General features: G+C 40.2%; 1 protein-coding gene across 4 annotated transcripts in view; it reads right to left on the bottom strand.

The window, feature by feature from the left end:
• Nucleotides 1–27,128, bottom strand: part of CADM2 (cell adhesion molecule 2) — a 1,024,844-nt gene that overhangs the window by 151,055 nt on the left and 846,661 nt on the right. For all 4 annotated transcript variants that reach the window (XM_073304112.2, XM_078847945.1, XM_073304121.2 and 1 more), the window contains 3 exons: nt 12,391–12,543; nt 7,183–7,320; nt 1,967–2,137 (listed from right to left, as the gene is read on the bottom strand). In XM_073304112.2, coding sequence (XP_073160213.1) covers nt 1,967–2,137; nt 7,183–7,320; nt 12,391–12,543 — 462 coding nt within the window. The remainder of the gene's footprint in view (nt 1–1,966; nt 2,138–7,182; nt 7,321–12,390; nt 12,544–27,128) is intronic.

The following is a 27,128-nucleotide window of genomic DNA, read 5'->3' as shown; positions in this document are numbered from 1 at the left end:
TGACACTGTTCCTTTCCATTCTGAAGAGGCTGGCTGGTGTGGGAAGTGCCTGCAATTTGGTTGACTGAAAGGTAGGTCCTAGTCTGGTGTGGTGTCCAGAGTTTACAGGACAGGGCTAGGTAGGGATGCTGTGCATGGGCTTTGTAAGAAAACGTGTTCCAGACCTAAAAGGGTCTTGCTTAAAAAGGCAATTGGCAAACCAGGAACACATGCAGAGCTGCTATCGGCCAGGATGACATACTCCCAGCTGGTGCAGGAGTGGAATGGAAACTACAAGTATGAGCAACCCTGAGAAGGCTGCCAATACACAGAAAAGCCAACTTTTAACTCCTACATAGTTTTATAGTAATACAGCATACTCTACTTACTGGCAGAGCTCCTGTCTGCAGCATTATCTGGATGGTTTCTGGTAGAGCTCTCATGCACAGCAAATGCACATGGCATCACCTGCAAATATGCAGTCCAGGTGCCCATGGTGTGGGTTCCTTTGCTTTGATCTGGTCTGGCACTGGGACCAGCTCTAGGAGTGCCTCCTCACCTCCATTTTCGTGGACAGTATCTTGCAGATGTCTGCATTCCAGAGACTATTTTCCAGATGGGCCTGGAGATCTGCAGGCATCCACAAGCAAGCACAGTGTTATAATAACTATGTGACTCTGTGTGTGTGAACTCACCACTACCTGATATTAAAAAGGGACACACCTGGCTTCGTGCCAGCATTTAATTAGAGAGAGAATATTCGGTCGAGATGACTCTAGAGCAGGGGTGGCCAACCTGAGCCTGAGAAGGAGCCAGAATTTACCAACGTACCAAAGAGCCACAGTAATACGTCAGCAGCCCCCCATCAGCTCCTCGCCCCCCCACAGCGCCTCCCACCCGCTAACAGCCCCGCCGATCAGCACCTCCCTCTCTCTCCCCGCACCTCCTGATCAGCTGTTTCATGGCATGCAGGAGGCTTGGGGAGGTGGGGGGGAGGGAGCGAGGGCACAGCAGGCTCAGGGGAGGGGGTGAGAAGGGGTGGAGTGGGGGCAGAGCCAGAGGTTGAGCAGTGAGCACCCCCAGCACATTGGAAAGTTGGCACCTGTAGCTCCATCCCCGGAGTCGGTGCCTGTACACGGAGCCGCATATTAACGTCTGAAGAACGCCTGTGGCTCCGGATCCACAGGTTGGCCACCCTGCTCTAGAGCAGTGGAGGGCACACAGGTACACAGGCAGGCTGAGCTAGGTGTGAAGCAATACAGTGTGGGATAGCATGGAGAGGAATGCTAGAAGCAGAGTGATTAGAAACGCATTCAAATAACCCGTAAAGCTCACGAACTCACTGCAAAGAAGAGTTACTTCTACTCCAGATAGGATTCATCACTTCTACCTAAGGTGCCAAATAATTCAATTTTTTTTAAAACATTGTGTGTGCACGCAAGGCACTTTAATGAGAACAAACTAAAGTTATATCGCTGTAACATCCCCATGATTGACAAGCCCTAAGAATAATGAATACGGTTCTTCTCTCTTAGGCTCCAACATGAAGATCACCACACAAAACTGTGTTAGGAGGGCACAAAGTTGATGATTTAATCTCTACTGCTAACATCAGCTTGCATTTCTATGGTATTGTCAAGCAAAATAGTGACTACTATATAAACCTGTGGTCTTGGTGTTGAAAACCTACCTGAGAAAACCAGTGAGACTTAAAACCCCCAACACACTTATCCTCTCTCCTCCGCCAAACAGACTAAAGACTCAATCTCACAGTCCTTACTATGGGAAACCTCTCATTGACTTGCTAGGAGAATTGCAGGATTGGGCTAGAAGAGAGGGATTTGTATGTATTTGAACTCATTAATGATTTAAGTTTTATTTCATGTCTATTAAATGTCTAGTGACAGTACACCTTCTCTCAAAACCAGAGACTGTAAGCATGTGTGGATAGGGATAGACATATAGATAGATTATCGATATTACTTACAGTGTATTTCTAGAACCTGCATTGCTATCTGAGGTGTGGCGTTTAAGGACTCATGGTCTACTCTGCAACGTACAACGGCACCATCATCACCCCGATCCGCTCGGAAATCCAGTGTGCTGCTAACAGTGAATGTCCTGCGATTTGCATCCTCTTCTTTTAAATATTTGACGTCTGCAAGAACAAAAAAATGTAGCTTAATGATTTTCAGGGAGCACAATGCAATAAGAGGCAGCTCTGGTATATATCAAATCCATTTCTAAAACTTTTCCCCTAGTTGCTTAAAAAAAACCCAAACACTTTATAGCCAGACATTCCATTATTTGTCTGATAAAAACCAATACTGCCATTGTTTTTCCTATGTGTGTATTTGGCAATTTCAAAATCAACTGCTGAGAGCCTGGACAAGAATTTTAACTGTTTGCATGGATAGGAAAAGCTGTAAGGATGCTATGCAGGAAGAAATTACATAATATATCATAGAATCAGATATCGAGAGGTCATCTAGTCCAGTCCCCTGCACTCCTGGCAGGACTAAGTAATATGCAGACCATCCCTGACAGGTGTTTGTCTAACCTGCTTTTAAAAATCTCCAAAGACAGAGATTCCACAACCTCCCTCGGCAATTTATTCCAATGCTTAACCAGCCTGACAGTTAGGAAGTTTTTCCTAATGTCCAACCTAAACCTCCCTTGCTGCAATTTAGACCCATTGCTTCTTGTCCTATCCTCAGAGGTTAAGAAGAACAATTTCTCTCCCTCCTCCTTATAACACCTTTTATGTATTTAAAAACTGTTATGCCCCCTCTCAGTCTTCTCTTTTCCAGACTAAACAAACCCAGTTTTTTCAATCTTCCCTCATAGGACATGTTTCAGACCTTTAATCATTTTTGTTGTTCTCCTCTGGACTTTTACCAATTTTGTCCACATCTTTTTTGAAATGCACCCAGAACTGGACACAACACTCCGGTTGAAGCCTAATCAGTGCAGAGTAGAGCAGAAGAATTACTTCTTGTGTCTTGCTTACAACACTCCTTCTAATACATCACAGAATGATGTTTGCTTTCTTTGCAATAGTGTTACACTGTTGACTCGTATTTAGCTTGTGGTCCACTATGACCCCCAGATCCCTTTCCGCAGTACTCCTTCCTAGGCAGTCATTTCCCATTTTGTATGTGTGTAACTGATTGTTCCTTCCTAAATAGAGTACCTTGCATTTGTCCTTACTGAATTTCATCCTATTTACTTCAGACCATTTTCCCAGCTTGTCCAGATCGCTCTCAATTTTAATCCTATCCTCCAAAGCACTTGCAAGCCCTCCCAGCTCGGTATCATCTGCCGCTATCTAACTCACTGAGGAAGATATTGAACAGAACTGGACCCAGACTAATCCCTGCAGGATCCCACTTGACACAGCTTGGCTTAGCCATGGTCAATATTTCTCTCAGCTTTCTGACCCATAAATCTTGATAGTCCCTCAGCAAAAATTGAAATCTGCTTAATGCTCAACAACCAACTGGAAGAAAAATGCCTGGGTGGGGAAGACAATTATTTCTGAAGCAAAAAATCAGAATTACTTAACTACCTGGATTCTTACATTATCTGGAGTGAGTGAAAAAGCCCATCTTTCTGATTCCAGAGATATTTTTAATCTAAAAAGATGTAGCTGATTACATTTTAGATCTGCTTTCTAAAATTGACTTTTCATGGAAATTTTATTTAGGTCATTTTCGTCTCCCTAATGGGATTTTACTGTGATTAGTAAAACTGAAACCTCTTGCATTTTCCTTTCCTTTGATTAGGAAACACAGGACACATGCAATCTCAGTAGTATATTCCTTTACAAAAATTAATTTTAAGACCTTCATTAGCCCAAATCAATATGACCAGGTTGCTGTTTTGCTAAAATAAACAAATATCATAAAGGAGGAAAATATTTTAGCCTAGATTTAAAAAGTGCTTAAAGTTTGGATCCTACATGAAACTTTACAGCACCTGAATAAATAGACTTATTTTCAAAAGTGCTGAGCACCCAGGAGCTCCAATTAACTGCAGCTTAGACAGCGTCTAGGCATTGGGAGCCTTCACTACAATGGAAGCTGCTGGATGCACAGCACTTTTGAAAAATGGAGACCACTTCCTTAGGAGCCTTTTAGATGCCTGTTTCTTTAAAATCTTGACCCTTAACTGTCAGTGAAAAAATAAGTCAATGTATGTACTTTTATATAAACCCTGAGTATCCGGATCATCAAAAATATCTATACATTTAACTATAATGGCCAAATATTTTTAAATTTAAGAAAAGGAGTACTTGTGGCACCCTAGAGACTAACCAATTTATTTGAGCATAAGCTTTCGTGAGCTACAGCGAGTGTAGCTCACGAAAGCTTATGCTCAAATAAATGTGTTAGTCGCTGAAGTACCACAAGTACTCCTTTTCTTTTTCTGAATACAGACTAACACGGCTGCTACTCTGAAACCTTAAATTTAAGAGAACTTTTTTCTTCTGAGAATCACATTCATTAGAGGAAATGAAGCTTAAAGTCAAGAACTCTCCCCTTTCCCCCTGCTGCTGCCCCCCCCCCACCATGAAGACAAACAGTTTTCTTGGAACTCACTGTTTGCATATGCACTCTGACTCTTTTAACACTTTTTGTTAGCTCCATATTATTTGTCTCTGAGGAGGAAAACAATAGAAACTTGCTGATTTATCACTCATTGGTTATTTTCAACCAATTATAACCTTATATTCCTCCCATATATGTAACAATTATCTATTTAAAATATATATTTTTCCATATTTTAACTGGGCAAATCTGGTATTTTGGGCTTCTGTATATTTTTCATCTGGTTTTGCTTTAACCTTGCATTATAATGTGAGAAGGTTAAATTCTATTTCAGTTGCAATTTTGTCAAGCCAAAAAGAGTACCACATTTCTGATCTCACTGCACATATTAAAATTAGCAACCTCATTTAAGTTTTCCATTCTGTTGCAAAAATATTAATTTATTTATTTTTACTACACAGGAAAAAATCAGGAAACTAATTTGAAAATATTTCTGAAAAGTGAAAACTGAAACTGCATTTAAGGTTACATTTTCAAAGCAGTGAGTAATAAATTACGTGACAAATAAGTATTGCGTATTTACTTTCTGATACATTTGAATCTCTTAATAAGCTCCATTTAGGGATGGCACAGTCAGTTGTTTTATTGAGCAGATAGGAATAAAAAAGGATCAGAAAGCCAAACTTCACATCCCTATGCTAATATGGATGCATATATAAGAGGCAGAACATTCCAATATAAGGTATGGAACGCCATGATTCACACACAGCCTCTCCCATTCTTGACATCGAGCCAGTTAAACAGTTCTCTCTTACAAGCTGATGATTCCTTTTTTCTGCTAATAGAAATGCAAGCAACATTTTAGGTTGGCTTTTTTTCCCCCGGTTCCTTCTCTGAACTGAATGTATTCGGTTTTCATGTTCTTTTGCACCGTGTATAATATACTGTAACACAATTGGATTTACTGGTGCCAGACAGCAGAACTCCTAACCTTTAATGTCAAGTGCATTAGCATACAATTTCATATCTATTTTCTCAGATTTATCATTTCACCTTTTCCAGTGCACAAAAGCTAATGTACCTTCTGTTCATGCCATTGCAAGGTAGTTAGGTTATTTTATTTGTAACCTTCATGACAATGGCAATGCGTTCTTCAGAAGACCTAGAAAACTGAAGCGTTCAAGGCTTTTCCCTCATTTGTATCTTCTTCACTTCCTATTCCGCCTCAGTTTCAACACCTATTTCATCCATTCTATTGAGTTTTCTTTCTTATGTCCATCCCTTAGGTACCTACCTAGAAAGCCATGTGTTAGTTTAAGACCAAAATCCCTAAATTGTCTGCTTTGCTGGTATTACATTTCAGCTGAACAGGAAAGGCATAATTACTGTGCAAGCCTGAAAGATCTGATTTAAAAAAAAAATCTGGTGCCATGAGTTGCCCTTGTTTATGTCTGCTAACACCAGTAGTTCATGTAGGATACTGGCACTACCTATGTTTATTTTCCATCTTTTGATGGCGCTGCTTGCACTTTGACATCTCTTTTGAATGACAGCTTTGCTGGCATAGTACAGCATGTATGTTATGTCCTGTGTTCAAATTTTGCCTTTTAATTATATTGCACAAGGTGCTACTTTTCTCTGGGTGACAGGTCTCAGGTCTAGCTTTGGCCCCACCTCCCGGGGTGGTGAGGCTGGGGGGGATCTCATGCTTCAGTCCCCCCTCCTGGGGTTCTGTAGTAATTTTTGTTGTCAGAAGCGGGTCGTGGTGCAATGACGTTTGAGAACCCCTTCCTGCAGGCTGAAAGACTCCACTTTCTGATTTCCTGCTTCCCATCTTCACTTGACCCAGGAACTCAGGTATATTTTAACCTACTTGAGCCCAAAGTCCATGCCTCTTTCTAATCCAATTTTCTGATTTTGAATTGGAAACTTCTCAAGACAGGTACATTTAAAAGAAATCATATTTCTGTGGATACCAACCATGGTCTCTTTAACTTATTAATTTTGTATATTAGTCTTTGTTTTATTATGTATTGCTCTGTGCTGGTGGATACCAAAGGAAGTTGAACTGTTTCTCTTATTACCACCACAGCTTTGCTTGAAGCAGCTTTTTGATTCACTAACAAAAACCATAATGCCAGACAAGTGTGTGAGATACATGGGTATTAAAGGAATGATTTTAAAACAATAGCTACATGGAAACAGTCACAATTCTGACAATTCATTCACCTGATCTTTTAGCATATTGGATGAAAATGACAGCAATATAAACCAATACCAATTTTCTGGGAACAGGCAAAAGTGGATCAAATGTCAAAATAGGTGGGTTACTGATAGAGACGTGAACCTGGTACTAAAGATTATTGTAAAGCATTTTATGATCCATCTCAACTAAGGTAATATTATGACCTTAAGGTAACTATAATTAAAAATTATAGTTTGTAACATTTTGCAAAATAATCAGTCATATTGCCATTATGATAAATGTTGATCAATTCTTCCACATTACATAGTAGAATTGATTCTTGCACATTTAGATAATGTCAATCTTTTTATAAAAATGAAAGTGATACAATTCCATGCAATCTTCTATCCCATTAAATGCTTTAGTTTTGATGTTGACACATAATTACATGTAAATGTTCTTCAATACCTTTAATCTCTTTGTCATTCTTGAACCATCTGATATCAGCTGCTGGTTTGCTACCAGAGGTCTTGCAGGTTAGCTGCATCCTCTCTCCCTCCATAACTGGTGAAGTAAATCCACTAATTTGTGGCTTCTCAGGAACACCTAACAAACAATCAAACAAATAAAAGATACAGCATGTTGCCAATCAGCTACTTTAAGCCTTTGACCAGAGGGTTGTCAGTTGATAAGGTTAACCTATTAGAGGTCAATTGCCAAAAGAAATAACAGATAGGTCTGTCAATCATTAAGTGAATAAACCTAACAACAAGTGTCACTGAATTCCGTTTTCTATTTTAAACTGACCAGTGAATCTGAACCATACTTGAGTTTAATCGAAGAAAATGAACATGTTTTGTATGTTCATTTTAAACCAATCCAGCTTTTCTCATACTTTATATTCAAGTTCAGATTGACTTCCTATTGCTAGATATAGAGTGGATATCTGTATTTTAAGAAGATTATTTTGGGTGGGAGGCGTGGAATATATTAACTACTCTTGTTAAAATGAAACACAACCAGGAACAAAATCCAAACTGATCCAGCTGCATTTTAACAGACAGTTCCAGCATGAATTCAGGGAATCCTAACACAAAAGGAGAGCAAAAAGAAAGACAAAAAAATTCTTCCTTTTCAGATTTAACTAATATATAGTAATAATGGGCCCGATCCAAAGCACACAGAATTCACAGGAATTCTTCCATTGATTCAGTGAGCTCTGGATCAGGTCCTATGCCCATTAAACAACCTACTCAGAACATTAGAGATGGCAAGGGTTATGTTTTGAGGAATGGAGGGAGATTTTTAAAATAAAGAACTGTGAATAAAATTGAGAATATTTAGTTATATTCAATGACAGGCTTAGTAACACACAGAAATTACTTATTTTGAGGGGATATATCTTTCCACAGATTCTAAAAGCTCTCAGAATACGGATTAGGTTTACCCTTTACATCTGGAATGTTTCAATTAATTCACAGATTTTCATTCCTGGATAAAGAAAAGGAGTACTTGTGGCACTTTAGAGACTAACAAATTTATTTGAGTATAAGCTTTCATGAGCTACAGCTCACTTCATCGGATGCATGCAGTGGAAAATACGGTGGGGAGATTTTATATACACAGAGAACATGAAACAATGGGTGTTACCATACACATTGTACCAAGAGTGATCAGGTAAGGTGAGCTATCACCAGCAGGAGAGAAAAAAAAAGACCTTTTGTAGTGATAATCAAGGTGGGCCATTTCCAGCAGTTGACAAGAATGTGTGAGGAACGGGGGGGGGGGGGGGGGGGGGGGAAACACAGGGAAATAGTTTTACTTTGTGTAATGACACATCCACTCCCAGTTTTTATGCAAGCCTAATGTAATGGTGTCCAGTTTGCAAATTAATTCCAATTCAGCAGTCTCTCATTGGAGTCTGTTTTTGAAGTTTTTTTGGTGAAGAATTGCAACTTTTAGGTCTGTAATCGAGTGACCAGAGAGATTGAAGTGTTCTGCGACTGGACACCATTACATTATGCTTGAATAAAGACTGGGAGTGGATGTGTCATTATACCAACTAAAACTATTTTCCCATGTTTATTTTCCACCGCCTACCCACACTGTTCCTCACATGTTCTTGTCAACTGCTGGAAATGGCTCACCTTGATAATCACTACAAAAGGTTTTTTTTTTCCTCTCCTGCTGGTGATAGCTCACCTTACCTGATCACTCTCGTTACCCAACACTCTCACAAATCTTGGGAGACAGGCCAGTCCTTGCCTACAGACAGCCCCCCAACCTGAAGCAAATACTCACCAACAACCACATACCGCACAACAGAACCACTAACCGAGGAACCTATCCTTGCAACAAAGCCCATTGCCAACTGTGCTCACATATCTATTCAGGGGACACCATCAAAGGGCCTAATAACATCAGCCACATTATCAGAGGCTCATTCACCTGCACATCCACCAATGTGATATATGCCATCATGTGCCAGCAATGCCCCTCTGCCATGTACATTGGTCAAACTGGACAGTCTCTACGTAAAAGAATAAATGGACACAAATCAGATGTCAAGAATTCTAACATTCATAAACCAGTCAGAGAACACTTCAATCTCTCTGGTCACGCAATCACAGACATGAATGTCGCTATCTTACAACAAAAAAACTTCAAATCCAGACTTCAGCGAGAAACTGCTGAATTGGAATTCATTTGCAAATTGGATACTATTAATTTAGGCTCAAATAGAGACTGGGAGTGGCTAAGTCATTATGCAAGGTAGCCTATTTCCCCTTGTTTTTTTCTACCCTCCCACCCCCGACGTTCTGGTTAAACTTGGATTTATGCTGGAAATGGCCCACCTTGATTATCATGCACATTGTAAGGAGAGTGGTCAGTTTGGATGAGTTATTACCAGCAGGAGAGTGAGTTTGTGTGTGTATGGGGGTGGGGGGGTGAGAAAACCTGGATTTGTGCTGGAAATGGCCCACCTTGATTATCATGCACATTGTAGGAAGAGTGGTCGCTTTGGATAAGCTATTACCAGCAGGAGAGTGAGGGTTTTTTTGTGTGTTTTTTTGAAAATAAAAAGGGGGGGGTGGAGGGGTGAGAAAACCTGTATTTGTGCTGGAAATGGCCCACCTTGATTTTCATACACATTGTGAGGAGAGTGGTCACTTTGGATAAGCTATTACCAACAGGAGAGTGAGTTTGTGTGTGTGGTTCTTGGAGGGGGTTGGGGAGGTGAGAAAACCTGGATTTGTGCTGGAAATGGCCCACCTTGATTATCATACACATTTTAAAGAGAAAGGGAGTACTTGTGGCACCTTAGAGACTAGCCAGTTTATTTGGACGTGAGCTTTCGTGGGCTACAGCTCACTTCATCGGGTGCATCCGATGAGGTGAGCTGTGGCTCACGAAAGCTCATGTTCAAATGGGTTGGTTGGTCTCTGGGATGCCACAAGTACTCCTTTTCTTTTTGCGAATACAGACTAACACAGCTGTTACTCTGAAACCTGTCATTTTAAAGAGAGTGGTCACTTTGGATGGGCTATTACCAGCAGGAGAGTGAGTTTGTGTGTGTGTGGGGGGGGGCAGAGGGTGAGAAAACCTGGATTTGTGCTGGAAATGGCCCAATTTGATGATCACTTTAGATAAGCTATTACCAGCAGGAGAGTGGGGTGGGAGGAGGTATTGTTTCATGGTCTCTGTGTATATAATGTCTTCTGCAGTTTCCACAGTATGCATCCGATGAAGTGAGCTGTAGCTCACGAAAGCTCATGCTCAAATAAATTGGTTAGTCTCTAAGGTGCCACAAGTACTCCTTTTCTTTTTACTGTGTATGGTAACACTCATTGTTTCATGTTCTCTGTGTATATAAAATCTCCCCACTGTATTTTCCACTGCATGCATCCGATGAAGTGAGCTGTAGCTCATGAAAGCTTATGCTCAAATAAATTTGTTAGTGTCTAAGGTGCCACCAGTCCTCCTTTTCTTTTTGCAGATACAGACTAACACGGCTGCTACTCTGATTCCTCGATAAAGGGACCAGTCACTGAAATTCCACTCTGTGCTCTGCATCTTGCAATTTGGTTTGTTTATGTCTCTCCTTTTCCAAAGGAAACTGATAAACACGGCACACAATCAAACATTACTCCAAACACAAACAACAGCACCCATCACAGTGTAGATTCTGTAATAAAACTACTCCTACTTTTCAGAGGCATGAAATGGCATCTTTAATAATCCCTGTACATTAAAATCTTCTAATCCAAATCAGACCAATGAATAGAAAGAATATTTCTGCATATAAATCATCTTTCTGATTAATATGATGGCATGGAATAAACTACAAAGAAAGAAAAAGAATGTTACTCTCATATAGGGGCATCTTTAGAAGAATTTCAAATGCAAGTTCTTATAGACAAATAAAATTATTGTGAGACAGATGCTTCTGAAACCTTGCTGCTGTCTTTTCACTGGAAAGAAAACAGATGATGTTGGAAAGCAGTCATGTAAAAAAACAAACAAACAAACAAACAAAAAAAACAAAATAGACCATAAAAAATTAAGCCACCCTGATTAGAAGCTACTGATTAGATGTTTGGCTTTTTACTTTTGTAACACCCTTTTATCTGTGTCCCACTGCCATTTAATAGGTTGAATTTGACTGATCATCTATTCTTTGGATCTGGAGATGGCTCTCTACAGAAAAAAAATTAACCCTTAGGCATTTGTTATCCCAAAATACTTTGCTTTGAGCAGATATTTTTTGTCCTTAATGGCAAACTTGTGAAGATTTTTGTAAAATAGACTCAGTGGGACTCACAGAGGCATATTTCATATCCTATGCACAAAACCAATTCCCTGGCTGGATTAACTTTAATAGTACTAGCCCAGAGAACATCTTGCATTAGTCCTATTAAATTCAACTGCCTGCTTTTCTATATATAAAAAGCAAAGCAAAACAAAACAAAATGGAAACAAAAATCAATCTTTAAAATCATATCACTTGTTAAGTTCACATGTGTCTTTCAATGAACTATAGCAATTTCAGCTGATTGGGCGACTGACATTGACAGAATCACATAAAGCTTGGAACTGAAACGTTATTTTTTGGGCATCTCTATAAATCTAGTGTGTGTGTGTGTGTGTGTGTCTAACCTTTGGGGAAAATGGCAGAGCATTTAGAGGATGAAGCATACAAGAAGCTTCAGGGAAAATATGCACTTTGTAGAGGAAAAAAGAAAATAGAATGAGCCAAAAAAATGCATAGCTAAGGAAAAACTATGAGCCTTTAAAGCCCTTTTTGATTTCACGCTCTCTGGTTTTGTCTCCTTTGCACTATACAGTACATTGTTAGGAGATGAACACATGCACCCTGTTAACCCCTTTGGTGCTTGGGATATAGAGGTTATGTCCATTTTAAGGAGCACTCAGTGGTGCTATTGATGTGCACTGTAATTCATGGTCCTGCCACTTCACACATAATAAGGGGCTTGCTATTCCTTGGCATGGTTCAAGTCAAGCAATCTTTAGAGAAAGTAAGAGAGGGTGTTTTACATGCATCTTCTGCTACGTTTTCTGAAAATTCACCCTAGAAATATTTACCAAGATTTGAGAAGTCTTAGAACTCCTCTCTTAACTCATTTCACTTTGGTATTCTCAGCCAGCTATACTTACCCAGAACAGTGAGAAAAGCCTTGGAAGTTTTGACAGGCATAGTAAATAAAGAACAGGTGTATTGCCCTTCATCTGACAGAGACACATCACTGATGCTGATGCTCAGTTCATGCCATGAAGCTCGAACCAGCTCAATCCTGTTGTCCCTCAGGGCTGGAAAACAAAATGTATATGTTAAAGATACAAAATATTACATTAATACAGTATAGTATGTTATTCAATAGGTTTAAATGCAGCAGTCTAATGAACATTTTTAATTACAAATCAGTTATATGGGGACATAGACCAGTTAAATATAGATTATGATGTTATTTTTTTCCTTTGAGGGAATTACAACATTTGAACAGTTTTTGGATAGTCTCAAAATCAGCTGAAAAGCAAAATGTGACCATATAAATTATTACATATTTAATATTGGGATTCAGTGATGTAACCAGTCTCAGCTACATTTTGGTCCCTTGCATTGTATCAAATGATATTAAATCATCTGAACTACTACACAAGTATGCAACAGAACAATGAATCCAAAATACCATCCCTTGATTTTCATTTGTTTCCTAGAAGCAGGACAGAACAGTGACACAACAGGCAGGGGGGAATATAGAATCATAGACTTTAAGGTCAGAAGGGACCATTATGATCGTCTAGTCTGACCTGCAAAACGCAGGCCACAGAATCGCAGCCACCCAGTCCTGTAACAAACCTCTAACCTATGTCTGAGCTATTGAAGTCCTCAAATCGTGGTTTAAAGCCTTCGAGGTGCAGAGAATCCTCCAGCAAGTGACCCATGCCCCACACTGCAGGGGAAGGCAAAAATCCCCTAGGGCCTCTGCCAATCTCCCCTTGAGGAAAATTCCTTCCAGACTCCAAATATGGCCATCAGCTGAACCCTGAGCATGTGGGCAAGACTCACCAGCCAGACACCCAGGAAAGAATTCTCTGTAGTAACTCAGATCCCACCCCATCTAACATCCCATCATAGGCCATTGGGCATATCTATCGCTAATAGTTGAAGATCAATTAATTGCCAAAATTAGGCTATCCCATCATATCATCCCTTCCATAAACTTATCAAGCTTAGTCTTGAAGCCAGATATGTCTTTTACCCCCACTGGTTCCCTTGGAAGGCTGTTCCAGTACTTCACTCCTCTGGTGGTTAGAAACCTTCGTCTAATTTCAAGTCTAAAACTTCCTGATGGCCAGTTTATATCCATTTGTTCTTGCGTCCACATTGGTACTGAGCTTAAATAATTCTTCTCCCTCTGTGGTATTTATCCCTCTGATATATTTATAGAGAGCAATCATATCTCCCCTCAGCCTTCTTTTGGTTAGGCTAAACAAGCCAAGCTCCTTGAGTCTCCTTTCATAAGACAGGTTTTCCATTCCTTGGATCATCCTAGTAGTCCTTCTCTGTACCTGTTCCAGTTTAAATTCATCTTTCTTAAACATGGGAGACCAGAACTGCACACAGTATTCCAGGTGAGGCCTTGTATAACGATACTAACACCTCCTTATCTCTACTGGAAATACCTCCCCTGATGCATCCCAAGACCGCATTAGCTTTTTTCATGGCCATATCACATTGGCGGCTCATAGTCATCCTGTGATCAACCAATACTCCGAGGTCCTTGTCCTCCTCCTCTGTTACTTCCAGAGGTGAAAGTAAGCCAGTATGCCCCGGTACGGTGTACTGCCAAGAGCCGGTACGTCGTACCAGGGTGGATTGGCTACCCCAGGCGCAATTTAAAGGCCTGCAGCTCCCAGCAGCGGCTGGAGCCCCCGGCCCTTTAAATTGCTGCCAGAGCCTTGGGGTAGCAGCGGCGGGGCTGGGGTGGCGATTTAAAGGGCCCAGGGCGGTAGCGGCGGCCAGAGCCCCGTCCCCAGAGCCCTGGAGAAGGAGAGGTGGGGCTCCAGGGATGATTTAAAGGGCCCCGGGCCTGTAAACTGCTGCCAGAGCCCGCGGCTGCCGCTGTTACCCCGGCAGGGGGAGGCACTTACCGGTACAGGGTGGGCCAGGGTTGGCTCTGACCCTTCCAGGGGCCAGAGCCGGCCACAGCCCAGCCCCGTACCGATAAGTCCCTAGACTTATCTTCACCCCTGATTACTTCCAAGTGATGCTTCCCCAGTTAATAACAAAAATTCTTGTTATTAATCCCTAAATGCATGACCTAAAACTTTTCACTATTGAATTTCCTCCGATTACTATTACTCCAATTTACAAAGTCATCCAGATCTTCCTGTAGGATATCCTAGTCCTTCTCTGTATTGGCAATACCTCCCAGCTTCATGTCATCTGAAAACTTTATTAGCACATTCCTGCTTTTTGTGCCAAGGTCAGTAATAAAAAGATTAAATAAGATTGGTCCCCAAACTGATCCCTGAGGAACTCCACTAGTAACCTCCTTCCAGCCTGATAGTTCAACACCTTTCAGTGTGACCCGTTGTAGTCTCCCCTTTAACCAGTTCCTTATCCACCTATTCCTTATCCACTGTGTTTCCTTTGTCTAAAAAAATCTGTTACCTTCTCAAAGAAGGAGATCAGGTTGGTTTGACATGATCTACCTTTTGTAAAACCATGTTGTATTTTGTCCCAATTATCATTGACCTCAATGTCCTTAACTACTTTCTCCTTCAAAATTTTTTCCAAGACCTTGCATACTAACAGCCTTGTAGTTACCCGGATCACTTTTTTTTTCCTTTCTTAAAAATAGGAACTGTGTTAGCAATATGACCAGCACCAGATGGAAGTTTCAGGGGCAAGGTATGAAAGTAAGTCCTTTCTGTCCAATGCTACAATGGATGTCTGAAGGGATGAACTCAGTGGGTTTCAGGGAACTTTTCTACTTTTCCTCTGGGGGATCTAAATGGGGGAGGGGAGGGTGGTCACTTATCCCTCTCCTCTCCCCCTCCCCCCAAGAGGGCAAGAGACACCAAACCTAGTGGATTAGGAGAACTTCATAAGGAAGGGATATGGTGATCAGATAAAATGCATTGGTAAAGGATTAAAAGAAGGTATTCTTTAAAGGATTGGAATCGGGGGGGGGGGGGATTCTTATGACTGGTATGACAGGGAGCCAACCCACACCTCCCTTATAGCACCCCTTCATCTTCATTCAAGGGAGGTTGAGAGGGTCCCAACAATGGGTTGGCTGGGGACCAGGATGGGTAAGGGGGGAGGCCTGAGAGAAGCTTCCCTTGGGTATATGTACCTGATTATGGAATTACCTGCACCATACACTTTTATATTCTGAACAATGCCCCACATGAAGCAGTGAGGCCCATATCAGCCTCATATTAAGCAGTGGGGGCCATCTTCTGGCTTGTAGGAAAAGGTGTGTGGCTCCTTAAATGACTACAAAACCAGAGAGACTTGCTGTAGCTGCCTGAACCAGGTCAGCAGACCCATCACCCTCTCCTCCCCAGGTCACCAGAAGAGAGGAAAGAGTATTTAGGTCTATACCAGTGCAAGAAAAGCCCTCTTTTACCTGGATCAGTTGAGCATCACCCACACTTCCACCCATGGAAGTCATTAAATACCAGGTTTTCTCAAGATGTAGTGTGCATTACTTAGTTGGTTCTTTACATAAGAATTTAAGAATGGCCCAACAAGGTCAGGCCAATATCCCAGTATCCTGTGGTTTGACAGTGGCCAGTGCCAGCAGCTTCAGATGGAATGAACAGAACAGGGCAATTATTCAGTGATACATCCCATTGTCCAGTCCCAGCTGCTGGCAGTCAGAGGTTTAGGGACACCCAGAACATGGGGTTGCATCCCTGACGATCTTGACTAATAGCCACTGATGTATATATCCTCCATGAAATTACCTAATTCTTTTTTGAACCCAGTTATACTTTTGGCTTTCACAACATCCCCCCAGCAATGAGTTCAATAGGTTGACTATGTAGTTTGTGAAGAAAGTACTTTCTTATGTTTGTTTGAAACCTGCTGCCTATTAATTTCATTGGGTGATGCCCTGGTTCTTGTGTTATGTGAAGGGGTAAATAACACTCCCCCATTCACTTTCTCCACACCATCCATGATTTCATGAACTTCTATGATATTCCCCCCATAGTCGTCTCTTTTCCAACCTGAATAACCCCAGTCTTTTTAATCTCTCCTTATATGGAAGCTATTCCATACCCCTAATCATTTTTGTTGCCCTTCTCTGTACCTTTTCCAATTCTAATATATCTTTTCTGAGATGGGGCAACCAGAACTGTATGCAGTATTCAAGGTGTGGTCATACCATGGATTTATATAGTGACATTATATTTTCTGTCCTATTATCTCTCCCTTTCCTAATAGTTCCTAACATTGTTAGCTTTTTTTGACTGTTGCAGCACATTGAGTGGATGTTTTCAGAGAATTATCCACAATGACTCCAAGATCTCTTTCTTGAGTGATAACAGATAATTTAGATCATAATTTTGTATGTACAATTGGGATTATGTTTTCCAATGTGCATTACTTCACATTTATCTGCATTGAATTTCATCTGCCATTTTGTTGCCCAGACACCCAGTTTAGTGAAATCTCTTTTTAATTCTTCAGTCTGGTTTGGATTTAACTATCTTGAGTAATTTTGTATCATCTGAAAATACTGACACCCAACCGTTTACCCCTTTTTGCAGATCTTTCACTAGCAGCTGGGAAGGATGTTTTCCCTCATCACCAGATTGGCCAAGGTGAGAGGTGTGTGTGTGGGAGGTTTCTGCCTTAACCACAGTGGGTTGAATAGTTCAGGTGAATATGAAATGGGAATTAAGCTATGATATTGCAACTAATTTTGTAAGCATGGAGCAGATGTCCAGTGCAGACACTCCATGAGGGAGGTATACAGTGATTGGAGAAAATGGACTGGTAAAGGATTTAAAGGAGGTATTATTTAAAGAAGTGGAAATGTGTGTGGGGTGGGGGGGAGGTCTGGGCTCCTACGACTGGTATGGCAGGGAGCCATCCCACCTCTTTAACCTGAGGGATCCCAGCACCAGTTTGACTGGGGGCCAGGATGGGTAAAGGGGGAAGGCTGACAGCAGCCCCCACCCCACGGGTATATACAATTGACAATTAATTGCCTGCAATGTACTGTTTTATCTGCCAGGTACTCTCAGACATTTAGAAATAAAGTTGCAGCCTAATTAAACCATATCCACTGTGTCCTGTCCTCCTTCCAGCATAGTCAGACAAACTCTATTTCCTACCAGCTTAGTAATACACAGTTTCCCACAAATGTTGTTATTTTTAAAATATCCATTGGCACACACAGTGGTTTGGAATATCAGGTTTCCCAAAGCATTTTAAGCAATTATTTGCTATTAAAATGATGATATAAACTCTACTTCTTCATTCTTCAGATGCACTTACAATGTTGATACCCATTGTAACAATTTGTAGGGATGACTGAAAAGGAAGAATTCTGTTTTGCAAAAAATTCTGAGGTTTCAGAATTTGTTTTGCATCAGAGAAAAAAAAGAGAGAGATAGTGTCATCCACCTCAGAATAGCCAAAAACCTTGTGGCCTGGTTGTGTTTTGGGGCCACCAGCTCTCTGAAAGCCAAAGTGCAAATAGGACAACTATAATAACCAGAACATTTAGGTTTATTTACTAGGGAGAACCAAGATATACAGTCACTGATGTGGACTGCAACTTCCTCTTTGGGAGAGGCTCCATTCTGACTCCTATGTTAGAGTTCAGTTCCACAATCTATTTCTATCTAAACCCTGATGAAAATGAATCTCTATCATGACTCTCTGGTTGCTAAATTTGGATGTTCACAAATCATTGCAAAGTTATTAAATTGCTGCTCTGGGCACCTACTAAGGCAGAGCTGCACCAAACTTAGCAGTTCTGACAGAATATCATCTACCAGCAAAAAAATTATTTTTGAATCTGCTGCCTTGAAGGAAGCTCTTTTGCACTGACTTCAAGTTGGATTTATTGGTTGCTTCAGAGTAGGTCAGCTAAAGCCTGGCATGTTCTCCTTGGGGCCTGATGACTTAAAGGTGACACCTTTGAGCAGATTTCACATCCAAGTGTGTCATGAACTGCTCCAAATAGTGATTGTAGTTGTCCATGATGGACATATTTCAGTCACATGAGAGACTCCATCCAGAAAATAGGAAGAGAAATATACATAACATAAGAAGAAACATGATGAAAAGCACAGAAGATAAAACGAGAAAGCCAAGTACCAGAGGTATACTGACCTACCAACTGGTGAAAACAAGCTCATGAAAAGCTACTGCAGCCACACATAAATAAGCATCTTCCAAGGCAGAACATGTGAGCTCCTCCCATATCAGCAGATAAATAGAAAGATGATGAGTGAGGCTTTTCTGGCCAGTACTCCTCACAACAGTTCAACTTTTGCCGTCCTTTTAGGGGCCAGCTCAGAAATGACCTCAGAACATTCCAATTCTAATCACATGCAAGTAGTTCAGACACAAAAGTGGAACTCTGTTATACAAAGGTTACTGACCTTTTTGAGGGATGGGAAAAATTATTTTCCATATGAAACACTGGCTCTAAATAGTTTAACTATTACACAGGTACATAATTTGGATGAATGTCATATGTGTTAAAACAAATTATCTGAAACTATGATTGAATTTTGCCTTCTTTTTACCAAATATTATTTGAATATTTAATACCCTATATTTAATGTTGTAAATTAATATAATTTTCCCTCAATTGCCTCAATACTGCCTAATGTATCACAAGCAAAATGCGCCTTCAGGTCAACTTTATGTACCTGTTATGGTATTTCCCTAAACAAGTGCCAACATTCAATCAGAATTTCATACACTTAAAAGAACAGTTACGTATTCCACTGGAGCACAAAAGGGCTATGAAAGATGCCAATAGCAAAGCAGTTTTATTTTACAAGCAGAAAAAAAGCAGCACTTGAAATAGTAAACACCACCAGAACCATCATTTTTTTCTCTGTCATAGAACATAAAAACAGCTAAATCAATTTTCTTGAAAACTGGTAGAAACAACCACTGCTTAAGAGCTGAGACCTGACATACCAAGTTTCAGCCTGGAGTGAACTTTTACTAAAACCATGGGAAAAAGGGATTAATAATGGAAATGCTTAGCATCAATGTTGCAAATGGCACCAGTATTATAATGTTCTTTTCCAAAAAGTTGGTTTGTTGTCTGTTGATGACAGTCTTCAAAGAGCTAACGCTAAACTAAAATCATATCCATTTTTCCTCTCCTCTTCAAATAACAATACATAAACTTGATTTATCTTTCCTGTATAGTTAGAGTTGACTACAGCCCAGTTACAGAAGAGCACTACTGTTACTACCTAAATAAAGTTTATGTGGAATCTTGTCAAGATAATACCATGCTTTGGAACTTTATTCCTTTCATACTTTTGTACAGAACTAATCACTAACATGTATTCTTTGAAAAAAAATCAAGTTTATAGTTGCCTTTTCATGGAAAAATGTACTAGTATATCTAAAATACAAGAAACTGTTCTCACTATTAATGAAGAAGTAAAACACAGTAGAATAAGTATGTGCTGTGTGAAATTTTGCATGCATGTGGAATGGATATAAACTAAGGAATAGGCTTATTGAAACTCAATAAGATATGTAATATATTGAATTTTCCTTGCAATTTTCAATATATTTCTACTGCAATATGTCTTAGGCTCCCCACAGATGCTAACAATAGACACTACTGTAGTGTTGAAAGCGTCTGCCTCATAATGCAATGTATAATAGTGTGTTATAATTTAGTTGTAGTATTTTTCTCCCAATTTATTTTTAAAAGTGCCAGATTAACCGTTTGGAGAGTGAAATCTATTTCTCCATTGAACTGGTATGCTATGAGTAATGTATGATAATTATTATGTGCTATATATTATAATGATAGCGCCTATGGAGCCTAGCCCCAGTGTGCGAGGCACCATACAAACATATAAGAAAAAGAAAAAAAACACAATCTTGAAAAGCTTACACAACCTGCATTAAAAAGAATTGTCCTGGGTTGACTTACAGGATACTGTTCTCTCCTGGTTCTACTCTACCTGCTCTTTCAGCATCTCCTCTAGTAGCTCTTCCTCCTTTCTACTTTCCGCTTTGCGAGAAGCCAAAGGGCTCTCTCCTTAGCTCCTTCATATACTCATTCTAGACCTTTTCCCTGGATGACTTCACCTGCTGATACACGTTTAACTACCATTTTCACACTGTGCACACAGAGAGAGTTATATGACACATGGAATATATAAAAAAATTGGCAAACACACACACACATATATTACATTACTCATATCATACCACCATTAGTTTTTCTGCACTAGGAATCTCTGTTGTGAACATACATACTGCAATTTGCACATGTGTAAAATAAAATACATAAGTTGCAATATGTCCAATATGTATTACGTGGTATTTAACAATTCTCAGAAGCTGCACAATGTACCTAATTCATAAGTATATGAAATAACTATGCATAAAACATTTGTTCCAAACTATGAGCATTTCATTTATTTGACCTGTTGTTGTATCTTTACAGAGGATTTCCTTTCAGAACATTTTCCAAGCCAGAAAGATACTCCTAGAAGGCAACCACCTTAATTTGCACAACCTAGTTATACAGTAAGTAGAGGATACAGCACTGTATTTCAGCTACACTTGTTAGCAATCATTATTAGCTGGCAACCATGTGCAAAAAACTGGTCTCCTAACACACAATCACATAAATCCATTTTTTGCACATAATAGTATAACCACCATATGTTGTCATGTAGTGAAACCCTGTGATATAGCATTTATATCAAAGAGAAAGAAAGATTGGAAATCCATACAATCATGGAAAAAAACATTCATACTCCACACTGAGAGGTAAAGGCATCTGGACTTGTTAGATATAGTAGCCGGCATCCAGCATCAGTAATCTTATTTCTTTATCATCCCTAAATCTTGCCAATGTTTGGAGTCAGATATTGGAAGTACTGAAATAAAATGGTTTGAGAATAACTTGCAGACATTTTGACAATGCTAACTTGACATTCCTTACAATCTGGGGATTGGTTCACCAAAGTTATCTTCCTAATGTTACAGCTGTTCTCTCTATCATGGGGATAACACAACTATTAGCTGGAACCAGCAAGAGTCCTAGCATTCTACAGATCACGCTAAACCCCACAAATTCAATACTACACAACCAAAATAATCATTTTGATTTTCAGATATGAACTTTCCATAAGTACTGCCCCCACACCTGAAGTAAGTTTCAAGAGGGACAAATTCTGCTCAGATATGCACATGCAAATCCCTTTGACTTTGATGCATTGACCTCAGTGGGAGTTGTGTATGTATATCCAAGGGCAGAATTTGCCCCACAACATTTACCATTGATAGTGCCTAACGCGTATTTTATAGGCATAAAAATAAATACATTCCTTCCCTGAAATATTTGCAATCTAAGTACGCACACTGAACATACATGTATGCTCAAAGAGATGAGGGATAGGGATGTATGCAAATAAACACATGATATTAGACACTTATTTTGTTGTTTTCTCATCCCCTCCTCCCCCTGCTAATTTTACCACAGATTTCCCATATAAATGTCATTCACTCATTTAAACCTTATAAATATTCATTCAGTCCTTGCCCATTATCTAACTTTTTATCCAGTTGTTTACACATCTTCCCAACTGGCAGGTACTTATATGGCACCCAACTTTGTAATGAGCTCCATAATTGAGGCCCAGATCCTGTGAAACTTCCATCACCTAGTCTCCTGAGCACCATCTACTGGTCAATAGTTTCCTGATTCCAGTGGAATCTGGGTGTTATGACCCAGGTTAAGTTCAGGGAAGGTAGCTGTCAGGTAGCTAGGACCAGACTGATGGTGGGTTTCAATATTAGAACAGAAACCTTGAAACCGGCTGTGTCTTCACTGGGGAGTCAAAGCGGAGAACAAAGCAAGGCTATGTATTCACGCCAACCTTTGTGGCTAACCAGACTGGCTGCTGTATTTGGGACCAACTGGAGCCTTTTCAGGGTGTGTGACTTAATTCCTATATGAAATGAATTGAAATCTCCAAACCCAGAGGTCCCAGATATATGGATAACTGTGACCAGATCCTTGACTGACAGGATGGGGCACATCTTCTAGATACTCATAGATAGAGGTTAGCATTTTTTTAAAATTGTTGTATCTATTAGTATCAATCAATAGCACTGATGAATTCAATAGTGCTCCAAAGTTGCAGAACAACTAAAAAGAGAGATGTCAGAAAGAAGGCCATGTGTCTGAAGTATTTCTCTGTTCTAGTTCCATTTCCATTCATCCTTGCATCCTCTTGGAGACGGGACAGGAGTATTGGGTGATCAGAGGGGACCAGTAGGAGGAGTATGAATGTACTTTTTTTGTCTCTGGCCAGAGGTAGGGCCTATCAGCCAAGTCCTGCCTGAGTTCACAGCTAGCCAGTTACTCTTCATCCAGATGCTGTATAGATGTACTTTACTGAACTGATGCCTGAGAAAATAGGGAGAGGATTCTGCTCACAATTCAAATAAAGAACACTTACAACTGTGTGTGTCTCTCAGATACTGTGGACAATTTAGCCTGTACTGCCTCACCAACTCTCAACAGCTTCATATAACTATTGAATAAAATGGGGAAATTGATTGAACCTTGTGGGACTTAACTTTGGAGGTAGAGGAACACTTGCCTATAACAACCCTCGGCAATTAGTTTTAGAGAAAGGACCTCTGTGCCATTTCAGGGCTACTCCAGTTCCATTCACTCTGGCACCCTCTTGGAAGTGGGACAGGAGTATTTGGTGATCAACAGAGAGGGCCAACAGGATGACCTGGAAAGTAGTTTCCTCATCTCTGGCCAGAGGTAAGTCATCCACCAGAGCAACAATACTGTCTCTGTGCCATGCTCTAGCCTGAAGCAGGGCTAAGAGGGTGCAGGATATTGGGAGCTTGACAAATCAAGCTAGACTGTTTTTAATTAGCTTGCTTAGAAAAAAGAGAGATTAGACATTTGGATGCATTTAAGGGATTTTTTTTAATAGTGAACTATTGCATGTTTCAGGGTCTGTATTAGATGAGCATGTAGTAGAAAAGGAGTTGACAGTCTTCATTAGCAAGGGTTCCAGGATTTCTCTACTCTTGTTTACCATCCCAGAGAGAGCAAAGGGTAATGTCACAAGTGGTGGCCCTGATTGCTGTCAGTGCATCCATGACAACTACTTGTGTGAGTTCAGGTTTCAAGGTAGTTTCCTCTGTGAAATAGGAAAATAATTCCTAACAGTAAAGTATGTTCTGGTACAGTGGAGCAATCTAGGTTTACAATGTGATTTACAGTCCAGAAAACTTCTTCAGCATATGACTTTTCTGACTCTCTCTAGCACAGAGAAAGTAGGATCACTTTGGCTACTTTATGACTGTGGAACAAGTTGGTAAACAGTCCTTGTATCTGAGACATTCTGTACTGATGCACATTCTTCACCAGCCCTACTTGGATTTTCTTCCTTCTCTCTCTCTCTGTTGCAAATCATTCAGGAACCATGGTGATTAGTGCAGGTGGTGAAGCATGTCAGTACTAGAATGTCTATAGCCACAGTCAGTAATGGCCAATCTCTCAACCCTACAAAACAGCTCAATAAATCTGGACTTGCTGACTTCTGATATTGAAGGGATGTGATCCCAAATTCCTGGACGCTTTTGTTTTTGACGATGAGACAAATGGCCTTATAGGATTTGTTTATTCACTAGCACACTTTAAAAAATGCACAACACGCTCAATATCCAACCCTGAATACATATAGCTCTTTGACAGTGAAGATATTTTTTGGAATTGGAATATGTTTAATTGTTCACATGAAAATTGGAATATATTTAATTGTGCACACAAAAAAATCATATTCCTCAGAATGAAGCAATGTGTTGCAAATTCTGATCATCTGGTTCCTTCTGCAGTGTGAAATTACAGTGGAATCTATTACACTAATGCAACTGGACATGTGTCATAACACAACAGCCCAGGAATCATGTTTTTCTAATATGCAGCTGCAAAAATTAAAATTACAGAATGATCTGGCAAGCTCAGAGATGGTCAGAATTAAAACAGATGAGATTCAATAGATAATGTAATGGCAACAAATGATAATCCTCAGATACAAAATGGCAGACTAGTATTTAGAAAGCAGTAACGCTGGAAAAAGCCTGGGGGATTAAGGAGGAAATAAGCTCGACAGAGAGCCATTCGCAACACTACTGTAAAAAAGATGAATCCTATCCTGGATTGTATTTATAGAAATTGCTGTGGTAGGATAAAGGAAGTAATAATTCAGAATTATGCAACTTCGGTAAACTACATATGTTGTACTATGTGGGACACTGGAGGCCTCTTTAACTTAAAAAATCCTAATAAACAATTCAACCCAACCCAACCAACCAAACCAAAAGAGAGGGGCTTGCCAAATTCCCACCTAAAATGACAAAGAGCCAGATGTCATATTGTATGAAGAATTACTTGTGGGGAAGGCCCTCAGCTGAGGTATACTTTTGAGGATCTGTCCATGGAATATAACTGGATAAGAGTAGAGTATTTACGATGACTCTGAGATATGGTAACAATATACACACACCCTCTCCCACCCACCCATACCACTCTCAAAGAGGTATTAATATTAAGATGAGTTAGGAAAAAGGGATTTTTCCTGCAACGGAGGAGTAAAATGAAGAGTACTGGTAGAAAACTAAAGATAATACATTTTGGTTAGAAAATAATTCTTTTTTAAATGAGGAGCATTAGACATAAGGGATAAAACAGCCTGGTAAACTATGCTGGAGTCTTGCTAATCCACACTGATAAACTGCGAACTGACACCAATGTAAATAGATTTCCAGGTTTGCCCACTGACAAGCAGAGCAAGGAGGCTGTGCTGGTGGTGGGGTGAGTGTCTATCACGTCACACTTCCCATGAGCTAACAGGAGAGCTGCACATCAAACATTGGTGCTGCTGCACATAATTCAGTACCACGGCACTCTCAGACATTTCTGAAATATGACGAGGCCACTGGCTGCTGCTTCTCCTCATCACTGTAGGAAAATGGAGTGTAGAGGAACGCTTTCATGACAGCTTCATTCAGGCTTCTGCAGGAGTGAAGAACGCCCCAGTGGCAAGGATTACAATGGGGCAAGGTCACCCCACTTCCGTGGTCACCCCATCTTCAGCCACAACTCATGGAAGCCCTGCTTCTTCTCCCAATCTCATTTCCACGGCACTGACCAGCCCTCGACTCCCCTCTTTCACTGGAAGAACCAGGGGAGGGATTAGAAGTGGGAATTGTTATTTCCCCTTAGAGAGCCAGTGTTCATCCTTATTCTTGTAAGTGGGTTCAAAACTGGGAAACATACAGTCAGAGGCAGTAGTTTTAGGAAATGCCACTGAAAAAGAGAGAAGAAGATTTAAAGACATTTTAAAAAGCTTCCAACCTGGCAGCCTCCTGTATTCCTCCTGCAGTGACCCAAGCAAATCTGATACCAGAGCAATGAGAGCCTACTTATTCCCCTGCTTGCACAACAGAGCAGCAGCAATGGGAAGGGCAAGCAGGAGCAATGTCACAGCCCTGTTCTAAAGCAGCATTGAGTGCTGGGATTAAGCCTGGAGATGAAATGGCCCTTTCTATATTGGTTCCCCAGAACCATGAGGTACTACATGTGCCCATACCTTGACAACCAATAATCTGCAAATATAACTATTCTGCTCCCAATCCCTCCCTATGCCCATTAACAGAGAACAGTGATGTGCCGATGTAGCTGAGTTACAGTCAGTAGACATTTTCAAAAAGCAAACCAGGGCAAATCCTTAAAGGATTAGTGTAGAAGGAGAGCCAGCCTAAAAGAGGGGACTGGATGGAGTAATTTGAACAGACTTTGCCATGTCTAACATCTGATTCCATGAGAAAGAACTTACATTTATTCTAATGCTTTTCAACTTTTTAAAATGTTAATCAATTCAAGCAACTGTTCGGAGGGGGTTAAGTTTTTTGAAAAAAATATTGAATTTTTGCAGAATTCAAATACAAAGTACTAATAAGCAGCAGACTAAAGAGATCCTAGGGGTGAGGGAAAGATACATAAGATATATACAGGTTTATGTTACATAATTTCAGACTATGTTTATTTACTCTATATATTACAACACACACTTATTCTAGTAAAGAAATAGCTGTTGTTCTTACCAACTGTAGCTCTGAATCACTAAGAGAACATTATTTATTCATGAAAGTCTCCAGTCTATTACTTTTGAAGTATATATCCTTTAAGTGTGAATACCATAAGCTCCAGTAGAAAAGATCCAGTATTCATCACTGAGCTAGGAGGAATTCCAGTGCTGAATGTTTTTACATGGATTGTAAACCACTTTGCAACATGTTAGGTGAAAGAGGCATTATAAGAGCAATTTGTGTATATATTGTGTTGTATTGTATTACATATAATGAATCAGGAGTGACTTTCAATTTCTGCCTCATAGGCTGATTGAGATAAGGTTCAAGCGGATGAGGCATTTGACTGGCAGGGGAGTGGTGCTGACTATTCCTTCAACCTCTCTGCTGGGAGGTCTATGAAATGACATTAATTGCAGATTCAGAAGATAATATATGCGGTGGCATTACAGCTGATAAATAGTCTGCAATGACAATCTAAACTAAAGTGCTGAATTTGAGAAAGATTTTGATCTCCTAGATA

This window comes from Lepidochelys kempii, chromosome 1, assembly GCF_965140285.1.
Source record: "Lepidochelys kempii isolate rLepKem1 chromosome 1, rLepKem1.hap1, whole genome shotgun sequence".
Lineage (NCBI taxonomy): Eukaryota > Metazoa > Chordata > Testudines > Cheloniidae > Lepidochelys > Lepidochelys kempii.
The sequence above is the reverse complement of the archived record's forward strand: the minus strand, read 5'-3'. Positions and strand labels throughout refer to the sequence as shown.